The sequence below is a fragment of the Benincasa hispida genome, chromosome 9, assembly GCF_027475165.1.
Source record: "Benincasa hispida cultivar pf3 chromosome 9, pf3_genome.v1.1, whole genome shotgun sequence".
Classification (NCBI taxonomy): Eukaryota; Viridiplantae; Streptophyta; class Magnoliopsida; order Cucurbitales; family Cucurbitaceae; genus Benincasa; species Benincasa hispida.
The window spans coordinates 68,087,221-68,108,111 of record NC_143486.1 but is presented as its reverse complement, the minus strand read 5'-3'; the positions used below and the strand labels follow the sequence as shown (position 1 = coordinate 68,108,111).

The window sequence follows — 20,891 nt, the reverse complement described above, 5'->3', positions numbered from 1 at the left end:
TAAGACCGGATCACGAAATGTTTAGTCTCATTATATAACGCCGTTCATAATTGAGACTTTCATTTCACTAGGATGACCATAGGTAACATGACCTTAATCCTAAGTGAGTTGTGAACTCTTGCTTATGAGGGCGATCCTTCGATTTGTATGGGTGAGAGTTGCCAGATTACCAACTCAACAAGCCTACCATTTTGGGGATTCATCTGATTAGGGAGCTGGGAACTCAGTTACATAAGACAGAATTCACTCCTTCCCCGAAGCAAGGGTAAATAGATAAATTGCTCTCTTAAGGGCTGATTCTGGGGCTTGAACAATGTGGCGTCACACCTTCTCTTGGCCCAATAAGGGTTTAGTCATAGTGGGACTATGATGTATTGTCCATTAGAGGAAACAATAGTACTTAAGGAGTTAGATGTAACTACAGGGACAAAACGGTAAACTGGCCCGACTGTACTTACGAGCGATTTGTGAAGAGTCATCGTACTGTTGATTGGTTATATCCAATGGACACAGAAATATATTTGTAGTGCAAAGAGTGCAGCTATCAATCTTTAATGGAGTGTCCGACAGTTAACGGATAGTGGATATCGTGATTAAAGAGTTTAGTTAGTTATTCACATACCGTTGGAGCTTCAAGCTACAGGTCCATGAGGTCCCCTTGGTAGCTCACTGGATTCAAGTTGAGAATTAATTTTTGGGTTAGTTTGAAATGTTCAAATTAACAAGAGGAAATTTGATTATATATGATATAATTAAATTAATTTAATTATATATGATATAATCGATATGATGTATTTGATACGTTATTTGATTGGAGAAATTAATATAAATATGATTTATATTAAATGCCATAAAAAGAGAAAAAGAACTATGATTTATATATTGCATATGATGCAATATTAAAACTATAGGTTATAAATATAATATGATAAGTTAGTTATTATATTTATTTATGATTTATTAATTATGTGATAATTGATAATTCTTTTTCTCAATAATCGACATTAGTGGGTGGTTTTAGACAGTTTATGGAAACTGTAAGATAAAAGGAAATTTGATTACAAAATCTTACACAATAACGCATTATCAGAATTGGCTTATCGAGAGACTAAATGATCACGTCGTGATTCACTATACGATAGTGCCTTTTACTACATGATTGAGCGGCGAGTCTATGCGATAGACTTCCATTTGCTACATGATCCTTCTATCGTCTACTTGATTGTTTCCTTGCTCACTCCAACCCTTCCCTCTTTCCAAATTCATACAGAGCCCATAACTCCTAGATTCTCACACTGAGAATACCAAGGTAATTTTGTGGTGGTGTCTGTCTATTCGAGGATCGAGTTTTACTCGCTGGTGATCGAGGAAGTTTCAGTTATTTGTTGCGTTCGTGACTGATCGAGAGAAATACTTGAAGAAAGGGTTCTTCAAAGGCATTGTCACTCGATCCTTTGTATTTAATTTAAGAAGCATACTGTAATTTATTGTTTAATGCATAATCATTTCTATATGATTGTAAATGTTTATGTTCTTTCATAATGGAGTTTGGAACGATCCACTTCTGCTTATTGGTTCTCTAGTTTTAGAGTTCCTTCACACCTTCCATTTTCAAACGATTTCCATACTTTAGGAATGAAATTACATAGTTTGGCGTAATAAAAAAAATTGATGGGACCCACAATTAATTCGCGTTACAAAGTTGAGTAAACAACATGAATCTTGATTAGATGAATTCCACCATTATGAATTTCCATTTCCTAATGGCGTTCATGAGAAAGCAAACGCATATAATTGGTAATCAATAATGTTTATGATATATTATTGGGTACCTTATCTGAGTTTTTTTTTTTTTTCTTTCATTCTTTTGTTTTTTGTTTTTTGTTTTTTGTTTTTTGTTTTTTCAACACCTATAGGTAACTACAGTGACGTTTTTTTTTTTAAAAAAATATATCATGCCGATTGTTGTGGGCTAATATGACTTTGACAAATTTGATGTAAGTAATAGCTTACATTTACATTTTACTAGTGATGTAAATACCAAGCAAATTACCTACTTTGTCTTAGTCAGAACTTTGGTCAATCAAAAATGAACTTTGTAAACTTCAAAGATGACACCAAACTTTTAATGCAGGTTTAAATTACACATTTTTTAAATCTCTATCAAATAAATGTAATGTAGTAATATTGTAAAATATAAAATGGTTATATCAAATTATTTATTTAGCAGTGCTGTATAAATTGAAATTAGATTAAATGATAAATCTGGTCTTTATAATTTAAGTTTTTATTTACCTTAGTATTTGAACGAAATTTTAAAAGGTGTCTAATAAATTTTTAAATTTTTAATTTTATATCTAATAATTTCTTAAATATTTAATTTTGTATTTAATAAATAGTCGTCCCTTTCAACACTTTTGTAATTCACAAAATTACTACACACAAGCTTAATAGTATGACAAAATATGGACTTTATTAGATATAAAATTTGATTTTACATCTACTAGATCAATTAAATTTTAAAAATGGTAAATATGTCAGAACTCTATTAAACATAAATTGAATGTTTAGGGACATGTTATATATTCGTAAAATTCCCTGACCGCTTTGATATAATTATATAAAATAAAAAATTGAGTCATTTAAGATTTGAGGGACTAAACTTGTATTTAATTACAAGTTGAGTATCTAAACTTTTAAAAGTCTGAGTTTCAATTGAGAAGTGGAGTTCATTGGTTCAGCCTAAAGAATTCGTAAACATCACAACTAAACAATTAATATAATCACAACTTTACTATTTATCTCAAATGTCAATTAAGCGTAGATTTATTTAGTCCATAAACTTTCAAGAATATCTAAAGAACTCTAAACTTTAAAGTTTATGTCTAATATATATATATATATATTAGATTTTTTCTTGGACATATCAATATTTTCAACAATAATTTTCACATTCCCATGTGTTTGACATCAATATGAGAGAGTGGATCGATATTTTCATTATATCGTAAAAATTCACAAAATATTAAAAATAAACAACAAAATATCACTAGCGTAAATATAATATAAATAAGATAATTGTTTTAAATAACAAAATAAAACGGCTAGAATGTCAGTGATCACGACATTTTGCTGTATTTGAAAATGACTCATATAAATAATACATGTTAATTAATTTAAAATTTATAAAATATTTATTTGGTAGATTTTTTTATAAATTTTTTTAAGAAATATATATCGTGATTGATATTTTATTGATATTTTTATGGGATTTTAAACATATAAAAAAAAAGGAAATTAAAGAAAAAGAATATTAGAATGAGGGAGGAAAAAAAGGAATATTAGTAAAGAAAATAGGGGAGGAAAGCTTGATTGGACCGGCTGCAAGGAGTCGGTTAGGGTAGTTTTCACAACAGTGCCGCTACTATATAAGGAGCGAAACACCAGCGCTGGCGATTTTAGGGCGTAACAGAAGAAACAAGCCGTAGAAGAGGGCTCTCTTTTGTGGAGCGTATTTTATCCTATTTTCAATCGCTGTAAGTCCTTAGATCGACTCTCATAACTTCATGTATTCCTCCCTTTGTCTTGTTTTTCCAGATTTGTTTCCTTCTCCTTTGCTCTTTCTCTTTCGTTTTCTGTATTTTACTGTTCTTGTTTTGTTTCATAGGTAATTGATTAGGATGTTGTTTCGATGTTTCTGTGTGTGTTTTGTGTGCTGCCTGAGTTGGGGAGTACTGATTTTGTTTGCATCTGTGAAATCGGATAATTGTTTTCGCTTTGCAGATGGATCGGTACCACAGAGTTGAGAAGCCAAGGGCTGAAACTCCAATTGACGAGAATGAAATTCGGATTACAAGCCAAGGACGGATGCGCAACTATATCACATATGCCATGACCCTACTTCAGGTTTCTCTCTTTCAGATGTTTCGACTTTTTTCTTTTCTGGGGGTTAATTGAATTTCTTCAGCTCCTAATGCGTACTGTGAATCCGTTGTGTCAAACGCCGTCTCTCAATGGAATTTTCAAATTGTCGGTTCTGCTTGGTATTCGGAGTGCTAATAATAGTAATTGCGTTGGCTACATCGAGCTGTTTGGTATTGAGAAATTATTAGCTTATTTTCACTTGCAATACTGTAGGATATGCTCTCCCCCGCTCGCGCTGATTGGGGTTAGGTAGTGGAACACTTTGGAAAGTTCACCGTCATGAAACATATGACATGACTATTAATTTTATCAAAATTTTCATTCCTTTCACTTAATGTATGGCTCTAGGTGGTTTCTAGCTTAAAATATCAAGCTCTTGGTGCCTTCAATGTTGCGAGCCTTCATGGGCATTTAGGTTTTGTTGTTTAAAAAACTTAAGGTAGCCTCAGGAATTGTCTTTTGAAGAGATGAGGTGTAAGTCACACCCTGTGACTCACACACAAACACATATATTAAAAAAAATGTAGGGATGTCATGGCTGGAAAGCCAAGTATTATGAAACATTATGATTATACTAGAGTGCAAAAAAATCATGTCTGTAAATATGTATGAATCAGAGAAGGCATTGCACACACGAATTTAAGATGTTATGTATGATACACTTATTTGACATTTTTTAGTTGTTTATAACCTACCCTTGTCTGTAAATTATGCAGGAAAAAGGTTCTAATGAAATTGTTTTCAAAGCAATGGGAAGGGCTATAAACAAGACTGTGACAATCGTGGAATTAATCAAGGTTTTCTGGAATAGTTCATGTTGCTGATGCTGACCCACTTGATTACTTTTGAGATTGGGCTTGACAATATGTTTGTTGATAAATGCAGAGGCGAATTGTGGGTCTTCATCAGAATACCTCAATTGGCTCCACAGACATCACTGATACATGGGAGCCCTTGGAGGAAGGCCTTCTTCCGTAAGAGTTTTTTAAACAATAAGTCATGCAAAGATTATTATCTAATCCAGGCTTTTACTTTATATGTATTACCGTATTTGTTATTTCAATACACAAGTCTTTGGGCATGTAGAAAATTTCCTATAGTATTGGGCTTTGGATTCATAGAGTTATTTGATTGTTGTGACAGATTGGAAACAACAAGGCATGTCTCGATGATTGTGATAACCCTTTCAAAGAAGGAATTAAATAAATCCTCCGTCGGGTGAGTCCTTACTTATAATATGGTTATTTTAATTCAAATTAAATCATGTTCAATGAATTGATGGGCTGTTGAACTTGTATGAAGGTCTTCACATTTTATTTGTTATATGACTCGTCTCTTGCATTAAATATAAAACAAAACCTTGAGTTCATCTGCTCTCTCAGATTTGGTAGTTAAAAATTTTCAGACATGCAGGGTTTAATTATGCAGGGTCTGTGGATTGAATGTGTTACTCATAATTTAAAAAGTTCTCATGGTCTTTTCTTAAAAAGTCATTTAGATTTGTTAATCTTAATCTCTGACTAGTGGAAATTCTCTTCCACAAATGAGCAGTTGTCTCACAAGTTACTTTTGCATCAGGTATCAGCCTCCACTTCCTGCGGAGCTGGTGAAAACATTTGTAGAGTATGACTACGAGGGAGGTATTGGCCTGTCCTATCATTTTTTTTTTTTTTTTAATCTATTATCAAAATTTTTTATGTTGCTAAGTGGACAATTGATTGTTAATTTATTCTGCAGAAGGCTCACCTCATGATCAGGGTCCAGGACGAGGTAGAGGACGGGGCCGTAATGGCAGAGGAAGATCTAGGGGTAGAGGTATGATGTAGAGTTGGATTTCATTCATCATTCTTAAGCCCTTAAGTCATGTTATTCATGGAGAGTTAAGTATGCCGTCGTAACAATTTGTTTTTGTTTTAAAATTTTACTGGTTATAGGACCCCCAGGTAATGGCTTTGTGGCCAATGAATATGATGATGGAGATTGGGACCGTAATAGGGGTGGTAATGGAAGAGGGAGGGGTCGAGGGAGGAGTGGTGGTAATTTCCGTGGACGTGGAAGAGGAGGATACAATGGACCTCAATTTGATTTACAGCAAGATGGAGGATACAACCAAGACTTGCCAGCTCAAGGCCGTGGTAGTTTCTTATTTCCTTCTCCCGTATGTTTGATTTAATTGAACTTTGGTTAGCCTATTCAGCAGGGATATGCTTATTGTGGTCATTGTTTTTCTGATGCTTATCAAAGTCGGGGTGTCCCCTTCTCTAGTACATTAATACATTTGAATGTTCATTGTGTGAGATATTGAATTGGAACCGTCTCCTCCACCCTTGTTGGTCTCAGTGGAATTGGTTGTATTTTTCAGGGCGTGGACGTGGAAGGGGTGGGTATCGTGGAAGGGGCCGTGGTTTCAGGACTAATGGAGGACCGATCCAAGCCGCTGCATGAGGTGCTGAAAGGTTAAAATCCTAATATTATGCAATATGATGGATGACTCCTTTAATGTATCATTAGGATTCTCTCTTTTAGTTGCCTTCTGCAAAGGACAACTATATTAACAGTAGGAAGTTGGGTTTTTTTTTTTTTTTTTTTTTTTTCCGGAGTCATAATTAGATGGAAGTGTTTAAAAGAGCTGCTGCTATGTGAGGGTGGCAACTCGTTTTCTTGTAGATTTAGGTGAGCTACTTGACGTTTGTATTCTATTTTTTTAAAAAATTTCTTGGCCAGACTGTATTCTTTTATTTGAGTTTTTAGGATCTTCTAGCGTTTTTCAGCCCTCCCATTTTTAGTTACCCTATTTTAGAAAAAAAAGGATATTCTTCTGTTTTCTTTTTCCCCTTTCCTCCAGTATAGGTTCCTTTCCCCAAATTTCAACTATTTTTAGTGTCTGGGTTCCTACTTCTCAACCTCGAAGATGATCTAATTAAATATCATAAGACAAATTATGCATAGAATTATCTGTTATTCTTCGTTTTTTTCCTCCTTTGTTTGCTAAAAGTCTTGGTTTATGATCATTTAACATGTATGTTGACTGTTGACACAGTAATGTTAGATAATTTTTCATTTTTTAGTACGTGAAGAAAAATATTCATCGACCATTTTTTGCACCAAATTTAAAGATTGAAATAGAATGTCAACAAGATTATAATAATGTTTATGAAAACAAGATTATAGTAGTAATTGAGATGTTTTTTCAACATTTGTTTTCGGACTCGTATTTTGGGGCAATGAATTGCATTGTTCTGATGCTAATTATGTGCTTTCATGTTCTCTCTCTCTAATTTATTTATTATTTATAAAGAAAATTGATTTGATTTTTTGAGAAATTACATTTTGGTTTCTTGAACTTACAATATATTGAGTTCTTAAAATTTTTACATCATAAAATACTATGTTTTAACATAAAATACAATTGTTTGCCATGGCGAGCTTGTTTGAGGTTTGACTTTCCCATTTGACAATTGTTGTGCTTCAAAAAGATTTAATTGTTTTTCTAATATTTGTAACACATGAACTTGTCACTTGAACAAGAATTCAGGTCAATTAGTGGTTTTGACCTTGCTGATGTGGGGTTTGAGTTTTGTGTGATGCATATGAGTGGGATATTTAATAAGTTAATAAAATAACAATCTAATGATAAATAATCCAATATGATTACATTTTTAGATTGGTAATACAATAACCATTTTTTTAGGAAACAAAATAAATTTTGATGAATATTCTTTTAGTGTATCTTCTGTGGGTAAAAATGTATGAAACATTAATGTTGAAATATCGAAGTTTCTCACGTTTAAATAAGTCAGAAACTTAGAAGGGTTATTATTATTTATATTATATTCATGTTTGTTAGATTTTGTTGATTGGTTTTATGTTTTATGGATAACTTTTTGATGACATGATCTAAAGAATATCGATTTACTTTTGATGTCAATTTCATCCCATTCCGTAGGAAGACAGGGTGGAAGTTCTTGAGGCTTCCCAGCGTAAGCTAGAGATGAATAGGATTCTAAATGTTGTAAAAATGTCTATGTAGATATTTAAAATTTCAATTTTAGGTTTAATAAGTCTTTAAAATTTAAGTCGTATTTAATTGGTCTATTGACTTATATAACATTAAATTTATTTTGCTCAATTGAAAGTTTACGATCTTATTAAACAAACAACTCAAGTTTAAGATCAAACAAACAACTCAAGTTTAAGACGTCAATTTTTTTAATTTTTTTTTTTTTAAAAAAATTGAATATGTGGACAATCGATTAGATACAATAGACATAAAACCGTGAAAGTCAAAAAATTATTGAACATTTTTTTCCCTATTACAAGGAGGAAATCGATATACATTAAAAAGCTTGAAAGACTTGTAGTTCAGGCCAAACAAGAATTATCCATGGACAATGGTAAAATATAAATTTAAATTAATCCTTAATTTTACATATTCAAAGAAATGGAGTTGCATAAAGTGTTTATACTCGCACCTCACATATGGTAAAGAACTGGAAAAGTATTTTATTTAAACACTTTGACAAAAACTAGTTAAAATACACCAGTAAATCTATTTTCAGTCGTTATTAAAATTGCAATTTCTTTCCAAATGACTTATTTTTCAAACTAAACACTTGGGAATGTATTTAAATACACTTCAACTATGACTAACATAAATGTGTTGACGATATAAAAGTTTGTGTTCAAATCTTATTAAAAAGAAGAATATTTGTAATAGATAGTAAAATAAGAAAACAAATCTAAAAATATATCACCTCTTTAAAATATTTACAAATATAAGAGTATTGACTAGTCAACTTTTGAATTTTTTCTAATTTTCAATTTTGTCCTCCTTTGTCTTTTCTTGTTGCACACCTTCTTCTGCACCTTCTACTCCTAACTCTGCAAAGGGGAAGAAGAAGGGTGGTAAAGGAAAAGGGAAGGTGCCTGCTAACCCGTCACCTGTCGTCCCAAGAAGGCGTCCACCTATTGAAAAAGGAAAGCGTTTCCACTGCAACCAAGATGGACACTGGAAGAAGAACTGTCCTCGCTGGTTGAAAGAGATGAAGGCCACCAAGACTAAGCCCAAGGCAGATAAAGGTAAATATGATTTAATTGTACTTAAAACTTGTTTAGTGGAGAATGATGATTTTACCTGGATAATTGATTCGGGCGCCACTAATCACGTTTGTTCTTCTTTTTAGGGGATTAGATCCTGGCGACAGTTGGAGGCTAGTGAGATGACGATGCGAAGACACCGGACATGTCGTCTCAGCTGTGGCAGTGGGAGGACTCCAGTTAGCTTTACAGAATAGGTTTCTAGTTTTGAATGATGTATATATTGTTCCTAAACTTAAGAGGAACTTAAGACTACTCATTTGGTCTGGTCTTATACAAACTCATTTGTATAGAATACCCCCACTCACATATCTCTATATGAATGATCACGATCAGATCATTTGTAGCACTTTACAATAATTGTAATATCTACAAAGCGGATCGTATTCATAGTGTCACCAGGATAAGGTATCTAGCCTTATCCATGAAGGAAATCGAACATGAGGATTTCCATGAGCAGCGGAAGGATCATTCCAAATTATAATCGTATATGAACTTTACAATTAAAATCACAAACGGAAACATATGGTTATGCTAAAATACAGAAATTACAGCATGTCATAGAAAAGATCAAGGACAAGAGTAACACACTTTTGCGGACTCATCTTCAAGCTCCTTGATCACGAACGTTCGATCACAGCAACACACGAACGCTCATCAAACACGACCGCTACACTGCACGGACACCGTGCACTCGAACTAAGCAATCGCCAAGGTCATAAACACCACAAACAACACGAACGACCTCTAAAGAACCTCGACATTGTCGAGTTGAGTATGACACCACCAAGAAGGTGTTGGGGTTGATGTCCTAAAGTTTTGTGTCCTGTAGTTTGTAAACAGTTTGTACAAATACTTGTATTGTTAATATATGATATTTACTTCACGTCTTGTATTTTTGCTCAGTTGCTTGTTTTATTTGCTTTACCACAAACCAATAAACATAAAATCCTTGGTTATCTGTATGTGACTCAAGCATGTATGTGGTGACATACAAGTGGATCATGTCTTTAGTGATAACCAAAATGGTCTGTAGTATATAGATATAAGAGGGAAACCTTATCCTGGTAACACTACGGATGCGACCTGTTTTGTGGAATGGTCACAAGTGTTGTGATTTGCCACAGATAGTCTGATCCTGATCATTCGTGTTGGGGACATGCGAGCGGGGGAGTCCTATACAAAGAGTTTGTATAAGACCTGACCACGAAGTGTTAACGTCTCGTTATATAACACCGTTCATGACAAAGACTTCACTTCACTAGGATGACTATAGGTAACATGACCTCAATCCTGAGTGAGTTGGGAACTCTTACTATTGAGGGCGGTCCTTTGATTTGTATGGGTGTGAGTGGCCAGGTCGCCAATTCAAACCTACCATTTTGGGGATTCGTTTAATTTGGGAGCTGGGAACTCAGCTACACAAGATGGAATTCACTCCTTCCCTGAGGCAAGGGTAAGTAGACAGATAGCTCCCTTAAGGGCTGATTCTAGGGATTGAACGATGTGGCGTCACACACTTTCTCTTGACCCGAGAGGTGTTCACACATAGTTGGACTATGTTGTATTGTTCATTAGAGGAATCAGTGGTACTTAAGGAGTGAGATGTAACTATAGGGGCAAAACGGTAATTTGGCTTGTACTTACGGGCATCTGTGAAGAGTCATTGTACTCATGATTGGTTATATCCGATGGACACAAATATATATATGGTAAGAAGATTTCAGCTGTTGGTCTTTAGTGGAATGTCTGACAGTTAACAGATGGTGGATCTCGTAGCTAAAGAGTTTAGTCAACTATTCACGAACCGTTGGAGCTTCAAGCCACAGGTCAATTAAGTCCTCTGGGTAGCTTGGATAACATCGAGAACCAATGTTTGGGTTAATTTGAAATGTTCAAATTGACAAGAGGAAGTTCGATTATATATGATATAATTGGATTGGTTAATTATATATGATATAATTGGCTAAATGTATGAGATACATTATTTTGGAGGAAATTAGATATAAATATGATTTATATCAAGTAGAGCAGAAAATACTATAGTAGATATATGATATCAAACTATAGGATAAAAATATAATGTGATTATATTTATTATTAATTAATTGGTTAATTATATGATAATTAAGCCAATTTTTCACGTTCGGACGTGGGTTAGTGGGAATGCGTCAGTTATTGTAATTGATGAATTAAAATGAAATTGGTTTTATTTTTTGAATCGTTCGTTCGTCTGTCCAAAAAAGAGATAGAGAGAGTGTGCTGATGAATCGTAAACGATCGCTTAAGTAAATCGAGAGCCTATATGATAATCACTCTCTGCCTAAATGATCGTCCACCTCGCGCCTAAACGATCGCACACTAGTTCCTACATGATCGGATAGCTTCCCTAAACGATCGTATAGTGTGCCAAGTTTGCTAAACGATTGTATACCATTTTCTAAACGATCGTTCAGTAAAACCTACACGATCGTGTAGTTTTTTTTAAACGATAAGCATCGTGCTTTATGATAGCGTCTTTTTCCCTCCCACTTGCTTATCGCCTACACGATCTGTGCTTCCTTCTTTCTCTACCAAAGTCACCAAAGAACACGCTTTGGGTTCTCACTCCAAGAATACCTAGGGCTATTTTTTGGTGGTGTCATCCCCGCGGTATTCGTGTTCGTGCGGTTGTTCGGGCATTGGTTGATTAGGTAGAGGTTTCCATTGCATTGAGTTCCGAGGTTTGAAGACTGTCTTCAACTGGTATGGCAACTCTCTCCCTCGTTTATTTCTTGTTTAAATCATGCCTTTAATTGACTATTAGTTTTCACAACTGTGCGTTTGAATGTATAACGTGTATTTCGGTCACAGTGAGATCGGAGCAATCCGAACGCGCTCATGGAACTCTTCGATAAGAGATCCTTTAGAAGGTTACCTTGGTATTCTTAGTGTGAGAATCTAGAGAGTGGACTCTGTGTGAACTTGATTTGAGGCAAAAAAATGGAGAAACCACAATCGTGTAAACGATTGAGCAAGTGGGAGATGGAAAAACCTGTCGCATAGATCGATGCCCAATCGTTTAGGAAAAGTTATACGATCGTCTAGCAAAAGCTATGTGATCGTTTAACTCATTGCTTAGCTAAGTGTCTATCGCCTAAGAACACTCCACGATTGTTTAGCTCATCCAAACTTTCGCTTAGTAAATCTTATTTACTTGACAACTTCCCCGTGAGAATTTTCCGAGATTGAAAATCTCAAATCTTTGCTTACCCAAATTAGGAAAACATTTTTTCTTTTCTCTCACGATTACCATGAAACCACCAATAACCTCTCACTCAATTGGTTATTAGAGAAAAAGAGAAAATTATCCAATAATTAATATTATTATAAATATAAATGATAATCAACTTATCATACTATATTTATAACCTATAGTTTTGATATTTCATCTCATGAAACATATAAACCATAGCTCTTTTTCTATTACATGGTACTTAATGTAAATCTCATTTACATTAATCATCCACTAGATGTGTCTCATACACTATACCGATCATATCATATATAATCGAATTACCTCTTGTCAATTTGAACATTTCAAATCAACACCAAGAACTGATCCTCAACTTGAATCCATTGAGCTACCTAGGGGACCTTATGGACCTGTAGCTCGAAGCTCCAGCGGTACGTGAATAACTGACTAAACTCTTTAGTCACGAGATCCACCATCTGTTAACTGCCAGGCACTCTACTAAAGACTGACAGCTGATCTCTTCTTACCACAGATATATTATGTGTCCATCTTAACCAATCAACAGTGCGACAACCCTTCACAGATCACTCATAAGTACAACTCGGGCAATAACTGTTATGCCCCCGTAGTTACATCTAACTTCTTAAGTACTACTGAATCCTGTAATAAACATAAGTCATAGTCCTACTATGACTGAGTCCTCTCTTCCAAAGAGAAGTTGTGGCCACTATGTTCAAGCCTTAGAATCAGTCTTTAAGAGAGCAATCTCTCTACTTACCCCTGCTTTGAGAAAGGAGTGAATTCCATTTTGTGTATTGAATTCCCAGCTCCTAAATCAGACAAGTCCCCAAAAAGTTAGGCATGTTGAGTTGGCAATCTGGCCACTCTCACCCATACTAATCAAAGAACCGCCATCGAAGGCAGGAGTTCCCAAAACATTAAGGATTGAGGTCGTTTCACCTATGGTCATTTAGGTGAGATGTAAGTCTCCAGTATCAACAACGTTATATACAAAGTCTAATCATCTCATGGTCTGATCTTATACATTTGTATAGGAGACCCTCACTCGCATGTCTTCACATGAATGGTCAGGATCTACCATCTGTAGTAGTTTACAACACTTGCAAACCTCTACAAAGTGGGTTATATCTGTAGTGTCACAAGGATCAAGTATCCCACCTTAATCCTTATACTACAGACCTATTTAGGTTATCACTTAAGGCATGATCCATATATATATCACATATACATGCTTAAGTTTACATAAGATAACCATGGGGATTTGTTTATTGGATATGAGTAAATGCTAGAATGAAATAACAATTATTTTATTCATAAAAAAATGTGTAACATTACAAATAACGAGACTCCGAGAGAATTAAAACACCAATCCCAACAATCTCCCACTTGTCCTAATGCCTCGGGAGACTAATGTACAATACAATATAAATTATATACTATATACAATAAATTAAGGCATACCCTAGTATCATCTCTCACTTGTCCTAGACAAGGTATTGCATGTCCCGTAGACTCAAACTCTCTAGGTGACCCTCGAACATTTTAGCCGTGAGAGCCTTTGTAAAGGGATTAGTAACGTTATGCTCCGACGCGATCTTTGTGACTATCACATCACCATGATGCATAATCTCCCTAATTAAGTGGTATTTTCGCTCTATGTGTTTACCCCGACGATGATTCCGAGGCTCCTTCGAATTTTTCACAGCCCCGTTGTTATCACAATACAAGTGATAGGCAAATCCATATTTGGAACAACTTCCAAATCTGAAAGGAATTTCCTCAGTCAAACAACTTCCTTAGCTGCTTCATAAGCACCTAAGTATTTGGCTTCCATAGTGGAGTTCGCGATGCATCCTTGCTTGATACTTTTCCACACTAAAGCCCTTCATTCAGAGTGAAAATTGACCCTGATGTCGATTTGCGAGAATCTCTATCGGTCTGAAAATCAGAGTCCATATATCCTGTAAGAATCAGATCCTTATCTTCATACACGAACATGTAGTCCCTCATTCTCCGAAAATACTTGAGGATCGTCTTGACTGCCATCTAGTGATCAAATCCTGGATTGGACTGATATCGACTAACAAACCCTACTACATAGCAAATGTCGGGTCTGGTACACAACATTGCATACATTAAGCTTCCTACAACTGAAGCATAGGGAACCCGTCTCATATTCTCAACCTCTTGAAGTGTCTTAGAACATTGATCCTTAGACAAAACGATTCCATGCCTGAAGGGTAACAAACCCCTCTTGGAATCCTGCATTTTGTACCTGATCAACATCTGATCAATGTACAATGCTTGAGACAGGGCTAACAGTTTGTTCTTATGATCCCGAATGATCTGGATCCCTAGAACTTACTATGCCTCACCCAAATATTTCATTTGGAACTAGGCAGCTAGCCATTTTTTAATGTCAGTCAGATACCCTACATCATTTCCAATTAGTAGGATATCATCCACATACAGTACCAGGAAAGCTAATGAGTTGTTGATGATCTTCTTGTAGACACAAGGCTCATCAACGTTTTGATCAAAGCCAAACGACTTGACCGCAGTGTCAAATATGATGTTCTATGATCGAGATGTTTGTTTCAGCCTATAAATGGACCTATTAAGCTTGCAAAATTTTTGCTCTTGATTTGGAACTATGAACCCCTCTAGTTGAGTCATATAGATGGTATCCTCAAGATTACCATTAAGAAAGGAAGTCTTGACGTCAATTTTCCATATTTCATAATCATGAAATGTGTCTATGGACAGAAGAATCCTAATAGACTTGAGCATGACAACAAATGAGAAAGTTTCCTCATAGTCAACTTCCTCAACCTGGGTATAACCCTTTGCCACGAGTTAAGCCTTAAAGGTTTGCACCTTTCCATCTACACCCCTCTTTCGCTTATAGATCCACTTACACCCAATAGGTCTTACCCCATCAGGTGGATCAACAAGCTCTCAGACGTTATTGAAGTATATAAACTCCATTTCCTTGTTCATGGCTTTAACCAATTCATCTTTGTCAACATCCTCCATTGCTTTCTTAAAAGACAACGAATCCTTGACCCCTCATTCAAAATAACATTCTGGGCTTCAATCAAATCCATGTAGTGATTCGGTGGGTTCATAACCCTCCCACTATGTCGAGTCAATCTCAACTCTTGAGCTGGTTGACTAGATGTACCGACCTCAACAACTCTTGTTGATCTGATGGCCTGTTCAACAACTCTTGTTGAACCCTAGTCATTTCAGTCTCATTTGAAATCTCATGTAAAACGAGCTTACTTCGTGGCTTATGATCCCGAATGTGGTATTCTTCCAAGAAGATAGCATTTATAGAAACAAACACTTTGTTCTCACTCAGATCACAGAAGTACCCACCTCTCGTTTCCTTGGGGTAGCTTACAAAAAGGTAAACCTTCGAACGTGGTTCCAACTTCTTTGGGTTAGTCACTAGCATATGTACTAGACAGCCCCAAATCCTGAAGTAGCGTAAACTACCTTTACAGCCTCTCCACAACTCAAAAGGTGTTTTAAGAACACTTTTCGAGGGAACATTGTTCAGGATATAACATGTAATCTCCACTACAAAACTCCAAAACGAGTCTGGAAGATGAGCATAACTCATCATAGACCGAACAATGTCCAACAAGGTTCTGTTTCTTCTTTCTGATACACCATTCTGCTGAGGCGTACCAGGGGCCGAGAGTTGGGACACAATCCCATGTTCTATCATATAGTTATGAAATTGGAAGTCCATATACTCTCCACCACGATTAGATCGTAGTGGTTTTATCTTCTTACCTAACAAGTTTTCAACTTCGGCCTTATACTTCTTGAACTTGTCAAAGGCTTCAGACTTACATTGCATTAGGTAGAGATACCCGTACCTTGAATAATCATCTATGAAATAGATGAAATATTCATACTCACCCCGAACTCTAACATTCATCGAACCACAGAGGTCTGAATGTATAAGCTCCAAGGCTTTCTTAGCTCTGTAACCTTTTCCAGTAAAAGGTCGTTTGGTCATCTTGCCTTCAAGGCATGATTCACATATCGACAAGAAGTTTTCTTCTAAACTCTTTGGAAGTCCACTTTTCACCAACTTCTCAATCCTATTGAGGTTGATGTGACCTAAACTTAGATGTCAAAGATGGTCGTTTTCTTTAGGAGAAACCTTTGGTCTTTTAGCTGTTGTTGTTGTACTAAACATTTCTGTGTTAAACAAGGCTTTTATGACTAACGATCTTAGTACATATAAGTTACTTTCCATTATACCATAACCAATCTCCTTTCCATTCTTGAAAATAAACACTTTATTCTCATAAAAGAAGATGAAACCGAGATTAATACGAGGAACTACGAAAACATTATTCAGTAACAAATAATGTTTCTTGTTAACAAATAACTTTAGCCTGCCTACAGTAACAGCTGAAACAACCTCAGCAGTACCGACTCTAAGAGTCATCTCTCCCTATGGCAACGTTTGCCAGCAACTAAATCATCATTCTCTACCAAACACGTCTTCAAGACCAATAAATCAAATTTACTGTCTTTCCTCCTCTTTTGGAGAGTAGTGGGATCAGTGTCAGAACAACTGACACTACTGGTCTTATCATCTATCCCTTTATGCTCGAAAAGTAAGAATTGATGTTCAAACAAATCTTGCAACGAGTCCATGATCTTGCGTGTAATGACCATGTTTTCAACCCATTTGGCCAAAACAACAGGTTTGTTAGCCAAAATGTGAAGTCGGGCCAATGAATTAGCCTTTATCCACACCATATGCATTGCGAACACTTTGCGGTGCATCAAGGGTCTTGACTTGAGGACACTCCTCAACCATGACAAACTCGAGGTCGTTTTCCACGAAATACGTTTCACACGATTCTTTCAACTGTATGTAATCGGTCATATTAAAAACACTAAACGAAAATACTAACGAGTTGCTGAAAAGAAAAATACATTGACCTACGTTAGGTTTTAAGAAACTACTCATTGTAAAACAAACAACATCCAATAAGGTTTTAGCAAAACTAATATGAATCCCATGTGACATCTAGTTTCGCAATGACGCTTCAAAGGTTTAGGACAAAAGCCGCCAAAGGGAGGTCAATTATCCCTCATCTGAATTGAGAAGTTCTCAACCAGTCATTAATACCAGAACAACTCTTGCTCTTATAACGACTAGCCATCATTAATTTGGCAAAGAGATCACTAACTTACTTAACAATCTCCCGTAAATATCACCCACCATTTTAGGACCTAGAGATCCATCCCAAGTAGCCAATCAGAAAGGAAAAAATTCGATTGCGGCAAAACCTAAAGCGACCCTATCCATTTCTGAAGTTCACCTCGATTTTGACCAATTGCACAAAACCTATCCAAAGGGGGACGCTCTTAGGGCACCAATGGGAGTACATAATGATCTCACGGTGTGAACCAATGACAGAGACCATAGAACGTATTGACACACACCCTTCACTCACTTACTATAAACACTCTCTCCGTCCACCTTGATATTGACTCATGCAAACACCATCCGAAGGGGGATGCTCCCAGGGCACCACGAGGCAAAACATGAATCTCACGGTATGAACATACAGAGAGAAATGTGAGTGAAATCATAGATATATCAGATACATCTCTTCCTTCCACAGACCTAGGGTTTACTTTACTTAGAAAAAAACACGACTAAGGATTTTAACTAAGTGACTTTTAGGATTGCCCAAGAGTAACTTTTACCTTGGATAGTTAAGCAACTTTTGATCATCATCCATTAAACTCTTTAATGGAGTCTTTGACCAAATTGTCGCATGCTCGTTGAAAATCTATCTAATTCACCTTTCCAGGTAGGTTCCTAGGTAGAGGTGTTCTGTTTCCATCAGCTTAAGAACCTCAATCTAGACATAACCCGCCTTAGACAAAAAGTCCTTTATAGATAGATTTAAAACAAATTTAATCTTTTATACCAATCAATTTAATCATATTAAACCGACTTTAAAAGATTAACTAGGTTACTAAACTCTTTAGAACTATTTAAACTTAGGTCTATCTCAATCCAATTTTAAAAACCTTTTAAAAAACTTGAGTTCACCCTAAGTCCACATGCAACTCTTTCTTATTGTTTTTAGGTCTAATTTCCTTTATAACACTTTAAAACGGAAACAACCAAAACCACAATGCAAGGCTAACACATGCAAGGCATTCATAACGATTATAAACAGACTAAGTGTCATGCTCAATGCATTGTTCATTCATTGTATTTCTTTTATATAACACTTATACAAAAACAACAATGAAACAAGCACAACATGCTTCCATTCACCCTTAGACTATAACACTTATATTAAAAGGATGATGCATGATAATGTTCACTGCATGCAAAATATAACTCTTATATTTCATGATGCATGCACATGCTTTCATGTAATTTCTTCATGCCAGAATATAACATTTATAATACATGATACATAAATGATTGCACAATCTAAGGTGAGTTTTTAAAATATATGTCAAAACACTTTGCCATATAAGCACTATACATCACATGTATAATAAACAAATGTTGATGAACCGGGTAGAATTGTCTCAAATCCACAAAAAATTAAAGCTAACTATTACAAAACCAAAGAGTCTCCGGTTTAAACAGGAGAACCGGGTCTTGAACCGCTCGGGAGAAGCAACGCGTCTCCAACCATTGTGTACCAAAATCCCCATGATCGTCAACACGAGAGAACAAACAATTTGCTCTATCATTTACCAATGTTCCTAGAGCTAAATGATCGTTTAGCAACGATTGTGTACCTTTTACTAAGCGATGAAGCCTGAGGTACGCAATCGCCTAGCACGCTCCGCAAAATGCCAGCCTTACGCGATCGTCTAAACGACTACGATACGGCAAAACACCATCGCCTAAACAATTGTTTAGTGAACGCCTTAGTATCGTATACCGCGTGATCGTGTAGGTAGTAACTAAATGATGAAGCAACCTAACTACACGATTGTCTAACGCGCACCTTTTACTAAACGGTAAGCATTACAAGCTCCCATTACGATCATCTACCTCCAGCGCCTACGCGATCAGGCAACCAATGCTACGCAATAAAGTAAACGATTTACCTTATCGTTTAGTAAATTCTACACGATCTTATAGAAAGATCTACACGATCGCTAAGGTTGGCAATGGGGCCGGGCCGGGGCATCCCCCGTCCCCGACCCTGTGGGGGAAATTCTCCCCCATCCCTGCCCCCGTCCCCACCATTTGAAGGCAGGGATGGGGGCGGGGATTTCTCGTCTGGGAAACGTGGTCCCCGCGGGGCCCCATTCCCCGTTTCCTCACGAGGATCCCCTACGGGCTTGGCCTTTTCAATTATACTTTTTTTTTAGTTATTTAAATTTGGGCTTGGCTTCTTGGACTTGGAATTAGAATTTGGATAGTTAAATTGGGCTCCAATCCAACACTATACATTATAAACATATATATAAATAAATTATGTTATATATTATAAATATATATTTATAAAAATATAAATATATCAAATCGGGGCCGGGGTCGAGGCAAGGATACTGTCCCCGTCCCCGGACAGGGCTCTAAAAATTTTCTCTAATTTGACCCTATCCCCGGTCAAATCGGGGATTCCCCACCCTGATCAGGGTGAGTCCCCGCGAGGAATTTTGCCAACCCTAACGATCACTTAGATAAATCCCAACTATCGTTTACCTTAGGCTACACGATATGACCAACTCTTGGTCTTCTTCCTCGTTGAGAACCGCGTCTCCATGCTTCGAAACTTCATCACGAACGACTTGACTAACTCAAACTCTTTGAATTACAGACTCAATAACATGTTAATTATGCCCAAAAAACACAGGGACCCTTATAAATTAACACTTTGTAATTGAAGAAAGCTTTAACCAAAGGCAATTAAACCCGAAAACATTCATCAACTCCATCCACAAATGCATTTAACAATTAAACACAAATGCAGACAATCTACCACGACTGTAAAAGAAGTTCAAAACAAAATTGAAATTTAGAATATCAGAACAACCTGGCTCTGATATCAATTGAAGGAAATCGAACACGAGGATTTCCATGAGCAGTAGAAGGATCATTCCAAATTACAATCATATATGAACTTTACAATTACAATCACAAACTGAAATATATAGTTATGCTAAAATATAGATATTACAGCATGCTATACAAAAGATCAAGGACAAGAGTAACACACTTTTGCAGACTCATCTTCAAGCTCCTTGATCACGAACGTTCGATCACAGCAACACACGAACGCTCGTCCAACACGATCGCTACACTACATGAACACCGCGCACTCGAACTAAGCAATCACCAAGATCACGAACACCCCGAACACCACGAACGACCTCAATAGAACCTTGTGTCGAGTTGAGTATGACACCACTAAGAAGGTTACCTTGGTATTCTCGGTGTGAGAATCCAGAGGGTGGGCTCTATGTGAACTTGGTTTGAGGCAAAAAAACGGAGAAATCACAATCGTGTAAACGATTGAGCAAATGGGAGATGGAAGAACCTATCGTATAGGTCGATGCCCAATTATTTAGGAAAAGCTATGCGATCGTTTAG

General features: G+C 36.2%; 1 protein-coding gene across 3 annotated transcripts; it reads left to right on the top strand.

The window, feature by feature from the left end:
- Window positions 1-3,346: 3,346 nt before the first annotated feature.
- LOC120087309 (Alba DNA/RNA-binding protein) lies at window positions 3,347-6,662 on the top strand. 3 transcript variants are annotated; one of them, XM_039044271.2, is made up of 9 exons: window positions 3,347-3,536; window positions 3,784-3,906; window positions 4,641-4,721; window positions 4,810-4,898; window positions 5,068-5,142; window positions 5,503-5,564; window positions 5,662-5,739; window positions 5,859-6,059; window positions 6,287-6,662. In XM_039044271.2, the coding sequence occupies exons 2-9, from the start codon at window positions 3,784-3,786 to the stop codon at window positions 6,367-6,369; spliced, it is 792 nt and encodes a 263-aa protein (XP_038900199.1). In that variant the 5' UTR covers window positions 3,347-3,536; the 3' UTR covers window positions 6,370-6,662. The 3 variants fall into 3 exon arrangements, with proteins under 3 accessions (XP_038900199.1, XP_038900201.1, XP_090173880.1); XM_039044273.2 differs by having other exon boundaries at window positions 3,371-3,536; window positions 5,665-5,739; XM_090317754.1 differs by lacking the exon at window positions 3,347-3,536 and adding an exon at window positions 3,552-3,667.
- The last annotated feature ends 14,229 nt before the right edge of the window (window positions 6,663-20,891 follow it).